This window comes from Bombina bombina, chromosome 1, assembly GCF_027579735.1.
Source record: "Bombina bombina isolate aBomBom1 chromosome 1, aBomBom1.pri, whole genome shotgun sequence".
NCBI lineage: Eukaryota > Metazoa > Chordata > Amphibia > Anura > Bombinatoridae > Bombina > Bombina bombina.
In genome coordinates, this window is record NC_069499.1 from 428,683,965 (window position 1) to 428,707,249 (window position 23,285).

General features: G+C 36.1%; 1 protein-coding gene across 3 annotated transcripts in view; it reads right to left on the bottom strand.

Moving 5' to 3' along the window:
* Window positions 1–1,440: 1,440 nt before the first annotated feature.
* The window catches only part of FIGN (fidgetin, microtubule severing factor), a 221,014-nt gene continuing 199,169 nt past the window's right edge, over window positions 1,441–23,285 (bottom strand). For all 3 annotated transcript variants that reach the window (XM_053698384.1, XM_053698383.1, XM_053698382.1), the window contains one exon: window positions 1,441–5,860. In XM_053698384.1, coding sequence (XP_053554359.1) covers window positions 3,633–5,860 — 2,228 coding nt within the window. In that variant the 3' untranslated portion in view covers window positions 1,441–3,632. The remainder of the gene's footprint in view (window positions 5,861–23,285) is intronic.

The window sequence follows — 23,285 nt, forward strand, 5'->3', positions numbered from 1 at the left end:
CTAATTTCTTCTACTTACTGTGTTTACACAGCTTGGCCTTAAGGCCTAAAACTTTCAGGATAGGTGGGGATACCACAGGCTAAATCAACTATTTCAAATGCCAATATAAGGGCAATGGAAATACTTGTAAAAAATGTAATACACTCCAGAAGTTAAAGTGGATCATTGTGAACAAATTAAAGGCGAGAACATTTTTGAGTATACACAGCAATCCACACTTGGCTCTTATTGGCCATACATGGCAGTAAGAATTAGCGCTATCAAACTTGGATACTAACTTTGTTACTGCTTGAAGGGATATTAAAGCAAATTTTTTTCTTTCATGATTCAGATAGAGAATGCAATTTTAAGAAACTTTCTAATTTACTTCTATTATAAATTTTTCTTTGTTCTCCTGGTATCTTTATTTGAAAAAGCAATAATTTAAGTTTAAGAGTCGGACCATTTTTGTTTCAGCACCCTGGTTAGCGCTTGCTAATTGGTCGCTACATTGGCTACACCAATCAGCAAGCGCTACCCAGCTGCTGAAACAAAAATGGGCCGGCTCCTAAGCTTAAATTCCTGCTTTTCAAATAAATATACCAAGAGAATGAAGACAAATTTATAATAGGAGTAAATTAGAAAGTTGCTTAAAATAACATGTTCTATCTGCATCATGAAAGAAAAAAAAAATGGGTTTAATATCCCTTTAAAGTCATATACTGAACTGATTATACTCATAGTGGATCAATACATTTAAAGTGGGAGAAATCCAGTATTACTATAAAGTGAAAGAGAAGTCCCAAGCAGCAGATTGTTATTCTTAAGTGCTGCAAACATTGTATCTATAGCAATTTGCCGTTATAAAGGTGGACATATAAAAGTGGACATTGGTTTTAACAACAAGGAACCACTACATGCTGTTATTGTTACTAACGGGTTGTAACCCTTGAGTGCTGGTAACTTGAGTATTCTCCTATTACTACTTTGATGTTTGATTGAACATTATAATGATGCTTATATTGCCTGTGGTATACCTGCCTCTTAGTGTTTTTTAACTTAACTGGGGGCACCCAGTTTGTTGTCTTTTTAAAAATAAAAATCACTTGGATGCTTCTCATGGAAGTTTAATAAAGTTTATTTTGTATTTTTTGTAACAGGTGCATTTATTATTTATTGAGTGCAGGAATTACATATTTATTTATTCATTAAAAACAAACATACATATATATATTTATCTCATAAGGATGGCCAAAAGCTGTTGGCCCCTAAATTTATGGGCTGACTCCTAGAATTTGACCAAATTTGTCAAGCCTTGGAATAGTGTATGTATATTTTAAACCTACAAAAACTTGCATGTTATTGAATGTTGCCTGTAGTGATGCTTATAAGATTCCCCAAGGTAAACAATAGGCACATTTTGCAGTTCTGGTTACATTTTTAACAATAAAACAAACAACAAACAGTTGCTATTTATTTATTCTTATTAAACTCATTACGTAAAATTGGCCAACATTTTGTAATGTATTTACATTTCTTTGGACTTAAACAGTAGACTTTAGCAATAATCAACATCTCTTTTCCATGTAAAGTGTTTGTGCGAAATGTTTAAAATAATATCTGCTGGAAAAAACAAGAGTAATTTCTTACATACAGAGTTCAGTGCATTTATTTTATGTCTTTAATGTACATCAAATGCCAGTGCTTTGTGACAGTTTTGTAACTGCCTCTATTAAGAAAAAAAAACAATACATTCAAAAAAAGCAGATATATGCTGTACATATAGTGGCAGGCACTGTGCAGCAGTAGTTTATACACTGCTCCAATCCTGGGGTGAGAATAATTGGCTAAAAAAATAAAGACGAGGTACCAACGTTAAAAAACAAAATAAAATAAAAAACATAATCCCAAAGGCATAAGCTAGCCAAGAAATAACAAAAATATATAGTGAGTGTGCATGGGAAAATATCGTAGGTAGATAGGAAATACATGGAAAGCCTGGCTGCACAAAACCAATGTAACCAGATCAGAATAATCATTTTATTCTTTGATGTAACACAAGAGAGGTCCAACTAAAGGTAAAAAAAGAAAGGGTGAGTTCTCATACCTGCCACTGACAATATATTAAAGCAATGTTAAATGTGTATATGAATTACACTAAAATGATACAATAGCATTTTAAAAAGGGCATTAAAAAGGCAGTTCTTCAGAGATATAAGGGAACATAAGATTTCAAGAACTTGTAAGCCTTTAGTGCAACTCATGTACATCAGTATCTTTGAAGAATGCTAGAGAAAGCCCATTTAGTAGCATCAAAATCTGTGAACTTAGTCTGATTTTCTCATGTACCAAACACAGCTAGAAGAGTTCTGCACTGCAGTTTGGGAAAAGAAAAACAAGCTTTTGACAATGAATATTCACTTTTACATGTATTTTGGTTGAATAGTGCTGATTTCATTACGTAATTAGGAAAAACATATTAAGTCTTTAAATGCACTGGACTAAATACTTTTTTTGGACATATGTCTTAGAATATTATATGAATATAAATAATTACAAAGGATAAGTTACTGTTGACAGTGTGACATCTGAAAATAGCTACTCGGTTTTCACAGGTTAAACAAAGTGTTAATGTGGATTTGATTTAATGTTTTTTCTTTTATTCAGTTTCGCTCATAAATACTGATATGTAATGCTTGCACTGTATCAGCATGTTATTTTAATTTTATATTAAAAAAACAACAAAAAAGACTTTGATTTAATACCTTAACTGGTAACACTAAATAATGACTCATTTACATAGGGAATTCAGTTTTTTTTACAAAGTATTATGGCAAGATTTCAGCCATTTTGTTTTAGAATCAACCAAATACATTCAAAGCAATTTTTCATGCCACTTATCAATTCATGAGGTAAATATACATTTTGATATAAAGTAACATGACTTCTACTGTTCAAATCTCTCAGCAGTACATAGTGTGTTCAACACATTTCTTTGAGGTACTGGACAACTCAATCACTTTCCTGAGTTTTTGATTTTGTTGGTTTTGTTTTTTTTGCAGACAGAACATTAAAATAATTAAATTGCAGAAATTAAGGTCCAGATTATGGTTTTCCTGTGTTACTGCTCTTAGTTTAAACTGCAGAACAGACAGGACTGAGGAATACTGTTGCTCATAAAATGGAAAAATCTGGCTCTCTGTCTCTCAACACGAACGCTCATCTTTAGTCCAGTAATGTTTGAAGTTAAAGCTCTTTATATTAGCACATGCCACCAATGTAATTGTGAGGCAAACAAAAAATAAAGCACCACTTCAGGCACTTGACAGCAACTAAATCTCAAGAACAGCAGAATGGAATCAACAGACAAGGTTCATAGCAATCCAAAGTCAACTTCCACCCTGCTTCTTAATGAGCATTGACTAGCTTGAAAAGAAATGAGCATCAACAAATGCTCTCTGTCATGTTATTTAATTCAAAATAGTGGTGTTGTTTGATGCACGTCCTTTCATGTCTACCCTGACTCTTCAGATGCACAACAGGTATGGTGGTTATCCTGGTACCCTTTATATTTAGGACATTACAAAAAAGGGGTTCTATTCCCCATATCGCATATGTGTATGTGCCAACATTCAATGCAATATTAAGGACTATCACTGATTGCAACCAAACATTTTGTTCCATTCAATATAAGTATCAAGTTCTTTTTGAGATATGCTTGGTTGGATCTTGCAGAATACATTTTCAAAGTCTTGATATGTCACTGGCCTCAACTGGCTGGGCATAATAGCTGAAAGTTCTGAGGGTGGTACAGCATGAAGAGGACCTACCACTGCTTCCTGACACAAGCGAGTCACATCAAGTCCAGAAAAACCTTCGGTGCGCTGTACTAAGAGTGCAATCTCTTTGTCACTGAGACAGTAATTGTGCTGTGAGAGCAGTTGTATTATTATCTGATGTCTAGCTGTGCTGTCTGGAAGTGGGATTAAAAGTCTTTTCATAAAATATCTCCGTAGAGATTCATCTATTTCTTCAGGTTTACTTGTGGCACAGATTACAATGATTTGGTCCTCTGCAGATGACAAAACAGTATCTAACTGCATAAGAAACTCTGTTCTCATACGACTTATTGGGCTGTGTTCATCATTCACTTGAGATGAGAGAAGCATATCAATGTCACTAACAAAAATCACTGATGGTTGTCGGCATCTTGCTACAAGAAAAGATGCATGGACAATTTTTTCTCCTTCTGTTATCCACTTTGTGACAAGATTAGAGCCAGATATTTTAAAAAATGTTGCACCAAGCTGACTAGCCATACATCTGCCCAGTAATGTTTTTCCCGTTCCTCTAGGTCCAAACAATAGAATGCTTCGAGGTAAAGCTGTCAGTCCACTGAATGCATCAGATCGAATCACAGGCCATAAAACCTCTTCTTTAATGAAAGCCTTTACTAAATCAAGACCAGCAATTTCATCCCAGTCTACTGGATGTCCCTGGTTAATAATCTCATTTGTTATAAGGTCAATGAGATGTGTGTCAGTGTTCTTCAGCTGTTCGTCCACAGAGTGGTTGGATGAGGTAGCTGCATGAAGTCCAGAACCTTGCAGTGGATGTGAAAGAAGTTGTCTATGCTCATCATTATGTTCATTAATTGAAGAGGAGTTGTATTTTCCAAAAGATTCACTTGACCTTGAATTCTTAGAGGTGCTGTATGATGGTGGTGTTATAGCTCTTGTTGACTGGCTACTAAATTTTCTTTGTTGATCAGAGGAAACAAGCTGTTTTGTTGGCTTAAATGCTAAAGGTGTTGTTTCAGTACTTCTGTCAAATCCATTTCCTCTATTTGAGTTTGAGATACTGGTATCAGACATTCTATACATGGGGCTATGTGAGGTTCTCTGTTGGCCATAGCTATAATTTCCATAACTGGAGTCTATTTCCCCTTGTGCCGCCATGTAAAAAGCTTTTCTTTTCAATGAACTTGCTGAATTATTTGACAGTGCAGACGGTGCAATTGGAGCCAGGCCATGGCTCTGGTAGCTATAACCTGGCACAGTTGTGGGAGGAAGTGGAGTAGGAGCTGGGATACCTGAAGGAAGGTAAGCAGAAGGAGGAGGTGCACTACCTGGACTATACCCTGATCCAACATTTGATTGAGGGGGGTAGCTAGCAGGGGGATAATTGTAACTGGAAATATTAGAGGCACCATTGTAGCCAGGAACCAGAGATGGAGGAGGAGGTGGGGGTGGTGGAGGCTGTAGAAGTCCTGAACTATGAAGGGGGGATGGATGAGGGGATGGTAGTGCAGACGCTGACTGGCTGCTATAACTTGCATGTAAATATGAACCATTATAACCTGTGGCATATTCCTGAGATGGAAGTCCAGAATGGAGACTTGGTACAGTGTGATTTCCACATGTACTACTAGAATAACTAGGTTCTGTCATGTTACTTGCCACACCAGGAGAACTCCCTATGCTGGCTGAGACATCTACTGGTGGGATAGCTGCTCCCACTCCAGCCTTGCTAGCTGTAATCACATCTGTAACACAGTTCATAGGGTAAACACTTTCTGAATTTAAAGAAGATTGCCATGGTTCATTTTCATTTTTACGACCATTTACATCAGCATAATTTGATAGTATGGGTCTTTCCATAGAGCCATCCAAAATTCCAGAATATTTTTCTGCATATTTCTTAAGAAGGTTAGATGCCGTTAGTGCAGATATGTCATCATTTGCCCATGCATATTGATAAGTACGTTGCAAGTGGCCACGATATGCTTCAACTTTATGGGCTGGTGATCGCGTGGTTGATGTTATGTCAAAATGTTGCTCTGGCCATTGTGCATGCTCCGGCGTCCACTGCATCTTCAAGCCTAAATAAAAATAGAAATAAAATAATGAAAACATCTGCGTTTTGCATAAAATGATAGCATATACAAAACAACCTGAAATTTTACATTTGTCACATTTTTACATTAAATGGCTAGTTACATATGAGGATTGCTTGGTAGTATGTTATATGCAAGAACCCTGTCTCTCAAATATCAGTTTCAGCTTTTGATTTTTTTTTTCTCAATCTAAAAATATGAGACACAGCTGACAGATCACATCTAGGATATTCTCTTATTTGGTGCTGAACACCTAGTTAGCACAGTATAATGCACCCTGTGCAGAACAATATGACACAGACATTGCAGGTCATTCCATAATCCAACTCTCATCTAAAGTGGTCCACAACAGTTTCAAATCTGCTTCGTGGAGTGCAGCAAAGCAATCTCCCAGGCAGCGGTCCGTCGCATTCATCACACAAAGCCTACAACTCGGTATGAATTACAACTGCCTTCTTTCTGCTTTTGAGTTCTGTTGTTGAACCTCTGGATAAAAAAAACAAGCATCACTTGTCTGCTGATCTCTGTTTCTCTTTTCAGTCTCCAGGGTGCAAAGAAATAAATCCTCCAAAAGCTAACCCTTAAAACTTTTTTTTTTTTTTGCAAAGCAATACCCCACAACAAACTGCATCCACAATTGATCAACTATAATACTGCTAATTGTAAACTTTATTTTGTTAATGTTACAGCTTCGGTGTCTCCATCTGAGCTGCATTACTAACCTACATATATTTGAACTGGCATAAAATTATACTGTAAGCTTTCTAAAGATCTCAATTAAAATTATACTTAAATTCTGTACATGTAGCCAAAAAAAGATCTGCATTGTAAAGGACCGTCATAGAAAAATAAGTGTTTAAAGCAGTTTGCATTGTTTTAAAGACCAGGGACAAACCCCTTGAATCATATATAATTTATTGTGGACACCTGAGGTAGATACAAAGAAGCTATATTGATCAAATAACTGCTATGGGTGCCAGTTATCAACCTGTGGAGGCAGCTTTGGAGCCTTGGCAGTGATGGTTTGTGCAAGGCTGCTAACCACAAAATAAGAAGCAGTAGTCCTGAGACCGCTTCTCCCTAACCTTTCTACCCCCTCAGAGGTGGCATGGTTAAATCACCTGACAGGTTGCAGGCAGGTGTGACATTTGAAATCAGCAAAACTATGGGACATGGAATTAACAAATTTGATTTAAATTGACATTAAACACAAATTTTAAACTACATGATTATGAACCTTCATGTATAATAACAATTTTGCAATGAAAACTGCAGCTTTATTTTGTTAAACGAGTATATTGTTTTATATTTATTCTTTTCAATGATTTTGCTGTCCCCCAGAACTAAAGAATCCATGCTAACCAATCACAAACTAATATTCAGATATAGCACAAACACTGTTTGCACATGTGCAGACTGGGGTAGCCTGCACTCTTGTATTCCCTTAAGGCAGTTTAGAACTTAGTTGCTTTTGCAAAGAATGATTTACCTATTGTGATTGTTGATGCAAAACTGATAATCCAACTTTTAAAAAAAAGTGTGACACCAAAAAAGCTTAGGGAGGGAGAAAAAAGTAAACAAAAGCTCACATAAATTACTTAAAAGTATTAACCCAATCCTCTCTTGGTGAAAGTGAAACAGGCACATGGTTTAGATGCATTTTACAGCAAAAGGCGGCAGAATAAATAATGAATGTATATTGCAATAATACATTTATGTATTGTTGAAATGTCAAATTTAAAGGGGTAGTAAAGTCTAAATTAAACTTTCATGATTCAGACTTTAAACAACTTTCTAATTTACTTTTATCATCAAATGTGTTCTCTTGGTATTGGATTTGTTCTCTTGGTATTCTTTTCTGAAGGCTAAACCTAGGTAGGCTCATATGCTAATTTCTAAGCCCTTGAAGGCTGCCTCTTATCTGAATGCATTTGACAATTTTTCACAGCTAGAGTGTGTTAGTTCATGTCTTTCATATAAATAACATTGTGCTCATAAACGTGGAGTTATTTAAGAGTCATCACTAATTGCTTGAAATGCAAGTCTGTCAAAAGATCTGAGATAAGGAGGCAGTCAGCAGAAGCTTAGCTACAAGGTAATTACAGAGGGAAAAAGTATATTTCTATAACAGTGTTGGTTATGCAAAACTGGGGAATGGTAAATAAAGGGATATCTTTTTAAACAATAGCATTTTTGGTGTTTACTATCCCTTTTTAATGGTCCTTTAATGCATCTCTTCCAGTTTAGAGTAACATGCCATTACCTCATTTACTATTTCAGGCCTCTCTCTTGTTCAAATTGAAGCATTACTTTGCATTACTAAAACAAGTTTTAAAGCTTTAAATTATTGTGTCTGCCATTCAAATGCAATAACATAGCTAAATCAGTCCATTTGCAGCATTTTGAAGAAATCTTACAAAATATTAACAAAATTACACCATTTGCTTTTTGTCTTCTCTAGTATGAGACAAGCACATTTTAAATGTGAATTTTACTAAATACAATTAAACATTTTAAATTAAAATCTCAATTATTTCTATGTCACTTTAACACTGATTTTTATTCCACATCTGAAATTTAAACAAAGAAATGTCACAAAATTGTAGGCAAAATTTGCTATTTATGCTAATAACTAAAACAATGTAGAGGGTTTTTAAATTAATGTTACTCCTGGAAAAACAAATCATCTAGGTGTGGCACATTTGTTTGCACTGATTAGACACAATTAGAATGGTTGGTGGAGTCACTGTTTATATAAACCTTTCTTTCCGAACATTATAAATAATCATTTAGTAAAATGTTTAATTAGTATATAGAAGAATAAGCCCAGTGGCTGCCTCTTAAAGGGACACTGTACCCAAATTTTTTCTTTCATGATTCAGATAGAGCATGCAATTTTAAGTATCTTTCTAATTTACTCCTATTGTCAAATTTTCTTTATTCACTTGGTATTTTTATTTGAAAAGCAAGAATTTAAGTTTAGATGCCGGACCATTTTTGATGAACAACCTGGGTTGTCCTTGCTGATTGGACAGCACCAATAAACAAGTGCTGTCCATGGTTCTGAACCACAAATTGTCTGGCTCCTTAGCTTAGATGTCTTCTTTTTCAAATAACGAAAGCAAGAGAACGAAGAAAAATTGATAATAGGAGTAAATTAGAAAGTTGCTTAAAATTGCATGTTCTATATGAATCACAAAAGACAAAATTTGGGTTCAGTGTCCCTTTAAATATAGACTAGAACAAATATGATTCACTTCAATAGCTTTATAAAAATATTTGCTTTTAAGTATTAATTGGAATTTTATAGAAAAAAAAAAAGAATTGCAAACATTGTGTCACTAATGATATACAGTATAATAAATAGTTGAAAACTACATATTTATCATCTAGTTCTAGTAATTGTTCCTGCCCCAATTTGGTTATTTTTAGACCAGTTCAATTAAAGGGCCATAATAGTAACAAAAATTAAAAATCTAATTAGTTAGAGCTTGTCATTTTAAAACTATCGACATTAAATGTGTTTAACCCCTGCAAAGGGGTTAAAAGCCCAGTAAAAGTACCGCTTGGGACCCGCAGAGCACTTCTGGTCCCAAGTGGAAAACCACCGCTGTTCCAATCAGCGATGTTAGTTACATGTCCAAGTAGATCAACTAGCACTGCTGATTAAATCAGCGGCGGTTTCCACTTAGGACCAGCAGTGCTCTGCAGGTCCCGAGCAGTACTTCTACTGTGTGTGTTTAAGCCCTCTGAAGGCTTAAATAAACAGAGGTGCAGGATCAAAGTTTTTTAAATGAAATGCTGTAACAAATTAGAGCATATCATTTTAAGACTATTATGTCCCTCTAAATTGATAACTTATAATCTGCTACATTTGGGTTAACACTTGCCATTTGGATAAGATTGATACTTATGAAACCAAAACGAAACAAAAACAAACAAAGAAAAAAAAAAAAAACTATCACATTAGACCCAATATAGACTATCAGCATGCCATGTTGATCCCTTTCTGACTCGCTTTCTCTTGTTTGCAAAATTTCTACACAAGACACTGGAAGTTAATTAGCAAGATGATGCTGAGCTAATTGTGCTAATTTACAAGATTTTAGTCAAAGAGAATCATGCCAAGCCTGGCACTGCTGTCATGCTTCCGACTTAATGACTTAGAAATACTGAAAACAAGGTGGGAAGGATTGCAGTAATTACAAGGTAAGAGAAAAAAAAAAAACCCCAGCAGGAATCAATTGCAAATATATGGTATTACAAGTGTACTCACATGCAACCTGATTATTACGACAGCTTTATGTATTAAAAAAATAAAATAAAAAAAACCAGCTTGAGAGACTAGAACACATTTGTAGTGTGTGTGATAAGCTGTCTGCTTTGTATCATAGCAGCAGATATAGTAAAGTTCCTTTTTAAATATAGGTAGTGTGTACATAGAACAGCTATGAAGCTGAAGAGACAATTTCAATAGAGGAATTGAAGCATAACTGAATATACATTTGCTTACCCAATATTTAGTAAAAAAGAAACATTTGTTGATATTTTTGTGTCATTTGGCTATTTGATTATACTATAATAAATAAATAAACTGACACACATACAAATTACAAAATAGAAATAGATGTCTGCACTGTGAATATAGGGCCAAAGGGATGTTCGTCAGAAGCTCCAGTTATATCAGCACAGCATCTTGCTTCAGAACAACTTTAGGGGCAAAAAAACATAAACTATGACTTACCAGATAATTTCCTTTCCTTTGATACAGGGTGAGTCCACAGCTGCATTCATAACTTGTGGGAATACAGAACCTGGCCACCAGGAGGAGGCAAAGGCACCCAAACCAAAGGCTTAAACACCACCCCCCCTTCCCTTATTCCCCAGTCATTCTACTGAGGGAACAAGGAACAGAAGGAGAAACATCAGGGTGAAAAAAGGTGCCAGAAGAAAACAAAATAAATTTAGGGCCGCCCATCGGAGAACACGAGCGGGAGCTGTGGACTCTACCTGTATCAAATGTAAGGAAATTATCTGGTAAGTCATAATTTATGTTTTTCCTTCTAAATACAGGGAGAGTCCACAGCTGCATTCATTACATGTGGGAACTAATACCCAAGCTACAGAGGACACTGAATGCTAATGGTAGAACAAAAGGAGGCGGACCAAATCTGAGGGCACAACAGCCTGCAACCAACCCATTTTCCTGAAGCTGTTCAACAGAAGCAGAAAAGAAAAAGAATGTTCGGAGGGCCAGATAGCCGCCCAACAATCAGAACCATAAGGATCTCATGCCTTAAACTAAGCCATAACCTCTGAAGAGGCTAAAAACACACTCACTCCCAAGTCAAGTAAAAAATACCATCAACAATAAGGTAGGCAATCAAGCCTCCCAAGTCCAAAAAACATCAAGGCAAGAGTCCCTGAAGGAAAACCCTTTTCCATTAGAAATGAAAATAACATTTAAAAGAACAATCCTAGGGGGAAACCCCTAACAAAACTTGTCAACAACCTTAATTAAAGGAAACTCCTCTAAGGAGTACGTATTGTAAGATTACAACATAGGGACAATGGTATGTAGAAAAAACATCTACAGATGGAATAGATCATGAAGAAGGAATTCAAAGACCATTCCTGCGCGGTTATAAAAAATAACCCTATGCCACCCCTTAAAAGAGACTAAGCTTCAAAAAGGAGCAAAAACTGTAACGGCCTGATCGTAGAAAGCGCCCCAGCAAAAGGGACGAAACACCTGAGAGTTCAATGATCTTCAGGAAGAGAAAGACAATCAGGGAATTGAAAATTGCTTGCAAGCCCACAATCAAGGAGCAAGGAATGCCACCGGATTTAACCCACAACCTATTGCACACTATGTGTCAAAGGTACTCATCAGGATAAGAGAGTCAACTGTCCCAAAAAGGACCGCTCGAGCCAGCCCTTCCCCAGCTCATTCTGGGGAAAATAAAGACAGACTCCCGAAGACCAATAGAGATCCAGAACGAATCAGCTCCTCCCTACAAGGGTGGTCCTCAGCACCTAAGAAAGATGATGAGGGACCAACTATGTGCCACGAAAGGAACATGGCTCCTTTAAAACACTCTCTCTCTCTGCTCAGCCCATACTCTTGCGTCTGCCTCATAGAAACAGGAACCCATGACCCCCTGTAACATACCTATGGAGGCAAGACCCTAAAACCGCAATACTAACTCATGGAGCTAAACTGAGCAATCAGTCTCACATGCCACTAGTTTTGCTAGGATTGGACCAACCCCAACAACGAGTAATATGGTCACAAAGAAGAGAATCCCACAGCACAGACTGAAGGTCCCGAATAACATTCCACTTAGGGATGATAGCAGATACAAGACACACCATCTGGCAGAAAAAAACAAAAGCTTCAAGCCACCACCTTCTGATTCCAAGCGGTGGATCTAACCACCACATCAGATCACCCCGAGAGTGAAAGAGTAAACCAGGGATAGGCAGGAACGCCTGATCTAGCTTCTCCAATCAGATATCGATCCTCAAGAAGAAAAAAATAGTAGGGAACATCCGTTCCAGAAGAGCCTGCTTAATTAGATGACTGTTGACAAGAGTCATAGTGGGCCTCCGCCCTCCTCCAAAACGAGCTCCTCATGACTACTCAGTAGGAACTCTCCCCTTCCAATAAAAGGGAGCTAGCCTCCTAAAATTCCCAACTGAAATGAACCCAGAAGTCCAAAGCCTCAAAGCTAAATGTTAGGCTGAGGAACCATGAAAGGAAAAGGAAGGAAACTCCTGATCCACAGAACCTTAATGGCCATATCCCAACAGTGGAAAGAAATTATTCCCACAGGGCAATAGGTACTGGGACCATGACTCCAAAGTCACCCGCAACTTCCCAAAGACAAAGCAAAAGAAGAGGCAAAATCTCAAAATAAGTCTAGCTCTGAAGTCTAGGACTCCTAGATCCATTAGATTCCTCAAGGGTTCATCCAAGATAAAGCTTAAAGACAGGTCCAGCCTGTACTCTAGTATAGGTGAACTAGAAGAGCCTGGCCCAGAAGATGGAAAAAGACTCCCACTTTTGTATAAAGGGAAGGACAGATTTAACTTGTACCCAAAATAGGTCCTGTCTGTCATCAAGGATACAGCACAGCCATGAAAGCATTCAAGGGCTAACAGAAATCTCAAATTCCAGTAATGCTAGAAAAACTGAGATAAACAAACTAAGGACTATAAGTTCCTGGCTTAAAATTTTTTTTTTTCGGAATTATCCGGGGAACAGCACCCCAAGCAGAGAACTAAATGCTTCCACCGGAAGTCTACAACGATCTTGACCACTTAAGTCAATAGTCCTGTGACGAAAGGCAAAGAATGACTGGGGGATGAGGGAAGTGGGGGAGGTATTTAAGCCTTTGGCTGGGGTGTCTTTGCCTCCTCCTGGTGGCCAGCTTCTGTATTCACACAAGTAACAAAAGCAACTGTGGACTCTCCCTGTATTTAGAAGGAAAACACTATTTTCTTTTAATCAATAATTAATGTGTACACACATTTCCCTTTATCTGAAAAGGACCAGAAATCATTTTACTTTAAACATTTACAGAACTGGCAAATTCAGTATACCATTTAACTACAATAAATGTTTGTTTCTATAAACTATTTTTTAAAAAACTTTATTTAGATTTTTTTTGTTTCAAGTTATAAACTAATAGTCTTTAATTCAAAGGATACATTTTCACCGGTTAACACTAAATATGTACAACACAAAGGTGAAATGGAACTATAACCTCAACTCTAAATTCGAACTTTTATTACATAGAATTAGCAAATACAAGGTGATGGTAAATTAAAAACAAGGAAGTAGGTAGGGAGATGTCTAATTGCTAGATAACTAATAATATAACCTCACAATGACCCCAAACTAATTAGAATGAAAAGGAATATTGTTAGCTCCCACAGTAGTTTGCCATACAAGCACCCTGGTATACCTTTCTAGACCACAAAGATTCACTCAAAGTCTATCATTCTATCAAACACCCAAGAGAGATAAATGAGCGGTGATGCATTGCACCAGCTGGGTGTTGCTTAACTTTCACTTGTGATACATAATCATACATCATATTTAATTTGGCTCTCTCCATGTTTCTTATTTATAATACATTAGAATATCTGCTTATTATTAAAATGAAAGGTAAATACATTTTCACAATGAAATACATGTCTCTTCTTTGTTCTCTCTACCAGGTTTTTTTTTACGTTTATTTTTTCGCCCCTTTTCTATTTAGCTCTTTTACAATTCTATTTTCTACCTCGCTACTGCCATGTCTTTTTCAACATGTATTTATTTATTTTTCTGCATTTACTGCTTATTTTCCCATCTCTTTCTGAGACCTGTTAATTTTTTCGAGCCCAAAAGTAAAGACAAGTAGTCAGATTGTGCCGAACTTGTGTGCGGAACATCTGGAGTGACGTAAGAATCGATCTGTGTCGGACTGAGTCCGGCGGATCGAAGTTTACGTCACAAAATTCTACTTTTGCCGGTCTCTAGCCTTTGATAACTAAGGCGAATCAGCCTCGCCACAAATATGCTGCGGAATTCCAGCGTATTTGAGGTTGACGGCTTGATAACTAGGCCTCTTAATGTGTACTCATCTTTGAAATTTATTTCAATTAAATAGAAGGGCTGTTTGCATTACACTCCATGACTTTTAAACAGGTATTTCAAATTTAAAGCCATTACAATCCATTTGAAAACTCAATTTGAACATTCAGCAATTATTGCCTACTGATTTTTCACCTCCAAAATTTTAGATAGGGTTAAGAGAAAGGCCTCCATTTAGTAGAACACAATAGACAAAGCTCCCAATTAGGGTATCACTGTCAAGCTGCTGTTCGCATTTATCATTTCACAAGCAAATGCTTGTGCAGCACCACCCCCTTTGTCAATCTCCAGAATGAGTCCAGATGGATTTAACTCACCATCTCTTAAAGGGACATGAAACCCAAAATATTTCTATCATGATTTAGATAGAACATACCATTTTAAACACCTTTCCTATTTACTTTTATGATCTAATTTGCTTAGGTATGTTTTTACCCTTTGTTGGAAAGAATACCTAGGTAGGCTCAGGAGCTGGTTGCTAGCTGCTAATTAGTGGCTGCACATAGATGCTTTTTGTCATTTGCTTACTGATGTGTTCAGATAGCTCCCAGTAGTGCATTGATGCTCCTTCAATAAAGGATATCAAGAGATTGAAACAAAAGTGAGAAATAGAACTAAATTGGAAAGTTGTTTGAAAATGTATGTGCTATCAGAATCATAAAAAAATGGTTTTCATGTCCCTTTAAAGGGACATGAAACCCAAATTTTTTCTTTCATGATTTAGAAAGAGCATACAATTATAAACAACTTTCTAATTTACTTCTATTATCTATTTTGCTTCATTCTCTTGATATTCTTTGCTGAAAATCATATCTAGATATGATTAGTAGCTGCTGATTGGTAGCTGCACATAGATGCCTCCTGTGATTGGTTCACCGTGTGCAACGCTATTTCTTCATTAAAGTATATCTAAAGAATGAAGCAAATTAGGTAATAGAAGTAAATTGGAATGTTGTTTAAAATTATATTCTCTACCTTAATCATGAAAGAAAATGTTTGGGTATAGTGTCCCTTTAAGTGACAGAAATGTTAGGAAGAGCAATCTTATAACCACTGCTTTATAACTCATGGTTTGTAGGCTTACATAAGCCTTTACTGCAAGGGCTCTTAAAGCTGCTTCCATAGTTTGAAAGAGGTGACAGAGGAATTTCAGGGACAGGGGTTATAAGTCCAAAGTGGGTATATGGCTGGAAAAGGGCTTCAGGGACAGGAATCTGTTCTGGCATGGGTAGAGGGATGCAGGCCAGAGTGCTGATGCTTTATTATTATTATTATTATTATTATCTAATCCACAAAAATAGGGCTGGCATCTCTAGTTTCTATACAGTATTACCCACTTAAAATACAGTGCGTGTAAAATAATCTTTAAGAAAAATCTAAATGCATTTTTTTCTTTGCCTGTCTTTTTAAACCAAACTACCAGCAAAAAGTCATATTATTAACATAAGTATTTAGAGGGTGCAATAAAGTATACTTTTTTTATCCCATGAATTGGTTATAATAGTAAACAAAGGTCCATGGAAAGCCTGTAAAAATCCCACGGAGGCCAGCCTAAGCCCTGTGATAATGTCTTTAATGCCCACATACTTTATGCATTAACCTATTCATAACCAAACAAATGTTGATGACAAAAAGTAAAAAAATCCATGAATGCACATGATGTTTTAGGATGGCGAACTATAATGGATTGAAATGGTGGCCTATTTGTCTAATATGTCCTACTGTATTTTCATCTTCTTAATTTTCATAACTTAATAGTTAGTAAATAATGGGCTCTATTAATTGACACAGCAATGCACTACTGGTTGCTAACTGAACACACCAACTGAGCCAATGATAATAGGCATGGATATGCAGCCACCAATTAGCAGCTAGCACCCAGGTGCTTTTCTGCTCCTGAGTTTGCCTAGATATACCCTTCAACAAATGATAATAAGAGAAGGAAGCACATTAAATAATAGAAGTAAATTGGAAAGTTGTTTAAAATAGTATGCTCTGTCTGAATCACGGTTGTCTAATTATGACTTTACTGTTCCTTTAACTATAAAATTAAGTCCATTGATTAAAATGTAATGGAACTCGTTGTGACAAAAAAATTGGTTACAAATATAAATGGTTTCACAGTGTTTGAGTTACAAAGTTGTGACAAGTTTTTTTTAAGCTAGACATGAACAGGTTTTATTGAATCAAAGCATATTACATTATATGACTTACGTTAAATTTAGTTGGGCCCATGATATTAAATACAGTGTCTAGTAAGTTCAGTTAAAGGGACATGCCACCCACATTTTTTCTTTTATGATTTAGAAAGAGAATGCAATTTTAAACATCTTTCTAATTTACTTATATTATCTAATTGGTTTTATTCTCTTGATATTCTTTAATGAAAAGCATATCTAGATATGCTCACTAGCTGCTGATTGGTTGCTGCACATAGAAGCCTCGTGTGATTGGCTCACCATGTGCATTGCTTTTTCTTCAACTAAGGATATTTAAAAAATGAAGCAAAATAAATAATGGAAGTAAATTGTAATGTTGTTTAAATTTCTATTCTCTATCTGAATCATGAAAGAAAGATTTTGGGTTTAGTGGCCCTTTAAGGTCAGAAAATGAATCTTCTGCTATACAAGATATATGATGATGTACAATAAAGCATATTGGAAATATTTTCGGTTGTAATAGATGTAAATAGAATGTTTTTCAATTATATATTTCCTTTTTGGGCAGTTTAGATTAGGCAGCAGGGTTGTAGAACTGAGAAAGAATCTCAGCATGACTTCTAAACAAAACAGGTTTTAACTGAGAACATACAACAATCAATTTGCACAGGGTAAATGCTGCAGAGTTTCAGCCCCATCTCAGAGCTGTTTCGTTCTGCAATCTTTAAACAAGGCCCCACAGGGTTACTCCTTGTCAAGCTGTATGTGGCAACATTACCAAGCTGACGGTTCAGTAGAGGTATAGAAGTAAGCGCCAGCAAAGAATTCTGCTGTAAGCAGCACTGGGAAATAAACAGAAAGTCAATAGTTATGAAGAAGGCTTTTCCATTTCACACATAGATTGTTAAGTCAAAAACTGTTACTTAATGCTGTGTGCTGAACAAAAATTGGAGGAAAAAAGAACATTTAACTAAAAATCCCTTGGAAGAATTTTACCACTGCTATTTATTTTGTATTTTGTGTAATTGTAATTTGTTAAGTAAAAGAAATGTTAACTGTTATTTGTGATTATAGCAAAATTGATGTTGTATGTCGCTGCCCTTTTAATATTTTTTATCAAACTAGTATTTTTAATATTTTTTTCTTCTTCGCAGTTGCCCTTTTCTATGTGCAATTAAAGCAAAACTGCCACATGGCAAAGTGAAGCGCGAATTGAGGTATAGCTACTGAAAATGTCATGTTACAGACAGACTACTAATAGAAGACATTAAGCAAAGCCTGCAGTTTAATAGCTGGATGAGGGCATGTGATTTTAAGCAGATGTATACATGACAGCAGACATAAAGCAGAAGACAAATTGGCAAACATCTCCAACATAGCGAGGGATACATTCAGGAAATTTTACACATTTTTTTTTTCAAATGATCACTCAAAATATTGACTCAATCCAGTGCCTTCACTAATTTGGCTGAAATACTGCCACAGGAAATGAAGACTTAATCAACGTTAACATCTCATCCATTTTATTAACGGTGAGCAATTTCTTCACTATGTGGAAAATTAACAAATTCATCGCCAGATGTGTCACCTATACAGAAAAGCTGATGTATATTGCAAAGGGAACTGTTGTGTGTTTGAGATATCATTTATGTACTGTATCTTTACAGATTCTAATGACATAAACATGTTTACTTTTAATGCCTAGATTATGTCAATATTTAGCATTGGTAATACAGAAATACTGGCATTATGTTATTTCTGAATGTTCATTTAGCCTAAAAACGCTGAAATTCAAAATAAAGACATTCTATTCACTGACATTATAGGTAAAATATTTATATTATGCTGATAGAAGGACAGCAACTAAAAGTATTTTTTGTATAAAAGGTTAAATGGAAATTATTGTGTAATGATAAAGTGCTCTAATTTGTTAGAAGATTTTATTATTAAATAAATGCTTTTTGATAACTATGTGTCTTGAATAATATGTGGCTCATGATTGGTGACTACATATGGCTACATGTCATGATTGGCTCAATGGCTATGTCTACTTTAGAAACATCAATGCATTGAGTTAAGCTTGAAATTTTTACCCACTAACGAAAACACAAAAAAGTGGCAATAATATTTTTTCCAGATTTGAATAGAGCATGCAATTTTACACAACTTTCTGTTATCAAATTTGCTTTGTTCTGTTAATATCCTTTGTTTAAAAGCATACCTAGGTATGCTCAGAAGCAGCAATGCTCTACTTGGTGCTAACTATTGATTGATTACTATGCACATATGACTCTTATCATTGGATCACCAAATGCACTCAGCTAACTCCCAGTAGTGTATTGCTGCTCTGGAGCTGATATTTCAACAAAGAATACTAAGAGAATGAAAAAAAAAAATAACAGAAGTAAATTGGAAATTTACATGTTCTGTCTAAATCATTAAAGGGACAGACCAATTCAGATAGAGCATGCAATTTTAAAGAACTTTACATTTTAATTTTATCATCAAATTTGCTTTGCTCTCTTGGTATTCTTTTGTTGAAAGCTACACCTAGGTAGGTTCAAACTGATTTCTAAGCCGTTAAAGGCTGTCTCTTATCTAGGTGCACTGCTAGGTCATGTGTGCCATATAGATTACACTGTGCTGGAGTGGGTTTATTTATAAGTGAGCACTGATTGGCTAAAATGCAAATCTGTCAAAGGAACTGATATGTATGTATTGGGTACTTGTAAAGCATGGCTAATCACCCGTAAGGGTCTCAAGACGCTGCTCATTTTATCGATCTCAGAAGGATAAAAGGCTCACTGGACCTCGCTGGGGATCAAACCTGCAACCCTTGGGTTGCTACAGAGCTCAGCCACGGTGCCTTAGCATGATGAGCTATCTGTCCGGCAGTCTGCAAAAGCATAGATACAAGGTAATCACAGAGGTAAAATGTGTATTAATATAACAGTGTTGGTAATGCAAAACTGGGGAATGGGTAATAAAGTGATTATCTATCTGTTTAAATAATAACACTTTTCAAGTAGACTGTTCCTATAAAGTTGAATTTTGGCTTTACTGTCTCTATCATCTCTCTATTTCCTAATCCAAAAATCAAATGGGCAAGATTAAGGAAAACCAAATGGCGATTTCGGAGGATTAGCGATTACATCACAGGTTTAAGGGCCTTTATATCGATTGATCCCTTTTTATAGTATGTAGTGAACAAATCAAAATATAGTTTGCTGTGCACAGCAAAGACTGCAATATATTTTAAAATGTTATTTGTTAAACGGATTAAATAAAATATTTGTTCAATTATATTTGAATTTTAGACATTTTTAATGATCAGTGATCAAATGTATATATAATTGTTGAGTGTGATGACATTTTTTTTCCATTCATAATAATTTCAAGAAAACCTATGACAAGAATAAAACCATCTAGGGGATTAATTAATCCTGCATTTTAAATAGGATACTGAAAAGATTAGATAGGTCTATAGTATTTGCCAACAAAAATCTGTTTCCATCTGTCTATTAAAAAATGTAATGCCTATTAAACCTTACACACAAACACCAAAGCCACAACAAACACTTGATAGTTATTGGATTATGAGATGTTGCTTATAAAACATGGGAGCTACTCTTTAATTTGAAGGGTATATTTTGTAGGTCTTGTTTTGGCAAAAGAACAGTTTCAAATTATTATGTCTAATATACATAGGGATTTAATTGTAGCAGAGAAAGTGATACAGTTTTGGTGCCTCCCCTCATTAACTTGACATTTGGGTACAATTGGGTAATAAATTGACACTTGTACCATAATTACCTTAAATTGATGTTAAAATGAGTTATGTTTTGCCCACTTAATATTAACTAACCATTGGGTCTTGTAAAGCCGGAAGAGAATCCTACACCTTTGTCAATATCAATGCCCTGAACCCTTAAAAAATGAAATCCAGACTTGTGCATATAGCCTTAAATTCTTCTGTATTTGATATTGGCAGACATCCCAACCTGCAAAAACTCATTTCAGGGAGTTGGCTTCACCTGCTACTGCACCCCCCCCCCCCCCAGTTATATATTGGACACCTTGAAACCCTAAATAAGATACAGACTTATCATTAAAGTAGCTTCCCACTAAAGTCACATTAAAAAAGTAGCTTTATTGCACAACCACTTACAACAAACCTATTTTCCAGTGATCGTACGCTTGTTGAATGCTTAAATATTTTAGAATACGAAGTTTAATTATGTGCAGTAAATAAGGTAGTATTTGTGTTTTATTTTGTTAAAATCACTGGGGGCTATTTGGTTACTTGATAAAGGCTTTTTACAGGCCGATACGTGTGGATGTTACCAATCAGCTCAGAATGAAGGACACTGCTAATACAGCTGAACAGCACCCAGTACCGCTGCATCTGAACCTGCTGAATGCTAATTAAACACACAGAGGTAATTTTTCTTCGTTCTCTTGCTATCTTTATTTAAAAATCAGGAATGTGATGAACAGGAGCCGACCCATTTTTGGCTGAGAACCTGGGTTACGCTTGCTTGTTGGTGGGTAAATGTAAGCCTCCAATAAGCAAGCGCTGTCCATTCAGAGGATTGGCGATAGGGGCTGAGGAAACTTGCTAAATAATCCTATAAGTGCGCGCACTACTGAAGGACAAAGTTTGAATTCATTGGTCAACTAAACCAATGTGACCAAAACACACACAACGAGGATATACCGCAATGGTAAGAGACACCGTAGGAAGCATGGTAATTTCCATGGACTCCTAAAATATTTAAGGTACCAAGACAAGATTCGAATTGCTTTTATAACCTAAAATATATTGACGAAAACATAAGATTCTGAAGACTCCATCTTACTAAGATTGTTCCTATACTCAAGTTTGTTAACACATGAAAATGGATAAATTGACTATACAATCTTAGATCCATTGCAACAAATTGGAAAAGAAACAAACAGCTTATACATAAAGGTCGAAAAAGCAACATATGTTTCAAATTTATATCTGATACAATAGACCAAAGTGTACCTACAATAACATTGTACACATTAGTTCACATTATAGTGTATAATCTTGAAAGATGTTTTAAATATTTTAATGACATTGATGTCTTTTTTTATATAATCTTTTAAAATTGACTACTTTTAAAATTGACTAGTTTTATATTTAGCTTTCTTGACCCAAGGGTACAGCAAAGTTCTGGAAAAATTGTTTATAATTTAAAATTGATATTATGCTTGTCTAATTAAAGTTTTATTAAATTGTTAATTTGCTAAATATAAAATCTTATTATTTAATACCACTGATTATTTTAACAAACACTGAGAACACATTAATAACACATTGGTTTAGTAAACACTAAGGTATAAAAACCTCACTAAAGTATAAAAACCTCACTAATATTTTCATAATTGATACAACAGCACTAAAAGAAGAATCACATAACTAATCACAATAAGAAAGTTCCATATTTAAATTTACATAACAAGCTTTAAGGTTGAGACATTTACAAAAAGCACATTTATTAAACCACTATACAACAAATGTATCACAAAAAACAATTATTTAATTTTGCACATTAGGCTATCGGAAATATTAAAAATAATGTTTTATATTATATATGGACACTAAAATACTGTTATTAAAATAATTATTCACAAACAAAGGTATATAGGAAAACCAGATTGCCATAGGCACCCCCCTTCAACTATCCTTTTCCTTTGGTTACTGGTGCTTTGAGGGTTCTATAACGTCCCAGCAACTAAAGGCATTCCTTAAAGAAACACTTTTACAGATTTGGGCCACATTGGATCATGGTACTTGGAGTTTCAGGGAGATTGCACTCCATTTGCTGGCATCAGGGAGTCGCTATTACAATCGGAGAGACTCCCTGAACTTCAGGGAGAGTTGGGATGTCTGTATTGGAAATCTTTTTGTCTTTAGTATTACCTCTGCCAGTGATATTATTTTATGAAAACTTCCCTATGTGTTTTCAGTAGTTTGATTGCCCTTTTCCATTAAAACATGAAATATTAAATTAAATATACAATAGCTGAATTGCAAGAGAGATTACAATATAATCCTATATTATAAAAGGCCAAGTGTTTGTCTGAAGCCGTCATGCGCAGTAGAGACAAACACTTGGCCTTGAGATAGGGAGCGCGAGATACACAGCATAGGGAGCGCGAGGTACACAAATAGCTGTGAGGTCTGGGGAGCGCGAGGTAAGCTGATTGAAACAGCCTGTGGCAAGAGATATGGAGCGCGCTCCCCCGACCTCACAGCTGTTTGTGGCCGACGGGAGCGTTGCGATGGGGGCGTGGCCGGGCGTCACAAGGGGCGTGGCCGGGCGGGGTCCCGCGATGTGAAGACAGAGCCAGAGAGGGAGCAGGAGAGGGGGAGAGAGAGCCAAAGGGGGGGAGAGAGAGCCAAAGGGGGGGAGCCAAAGAGAAGGGGGGGAGAGCCAAAGAGAAGGGGGGGAGCCAAAGAGAAGGGGGGGAGAGCCAAAGAGAAGGGGGGGGAGAGCCAAAGAGGGGGGGAGAGAGAGAGCCAAAGAGGAAAAAGAGCCAAAAAGAAGAGAGAGACAAAGAGGGGGGAGAGCCAAAG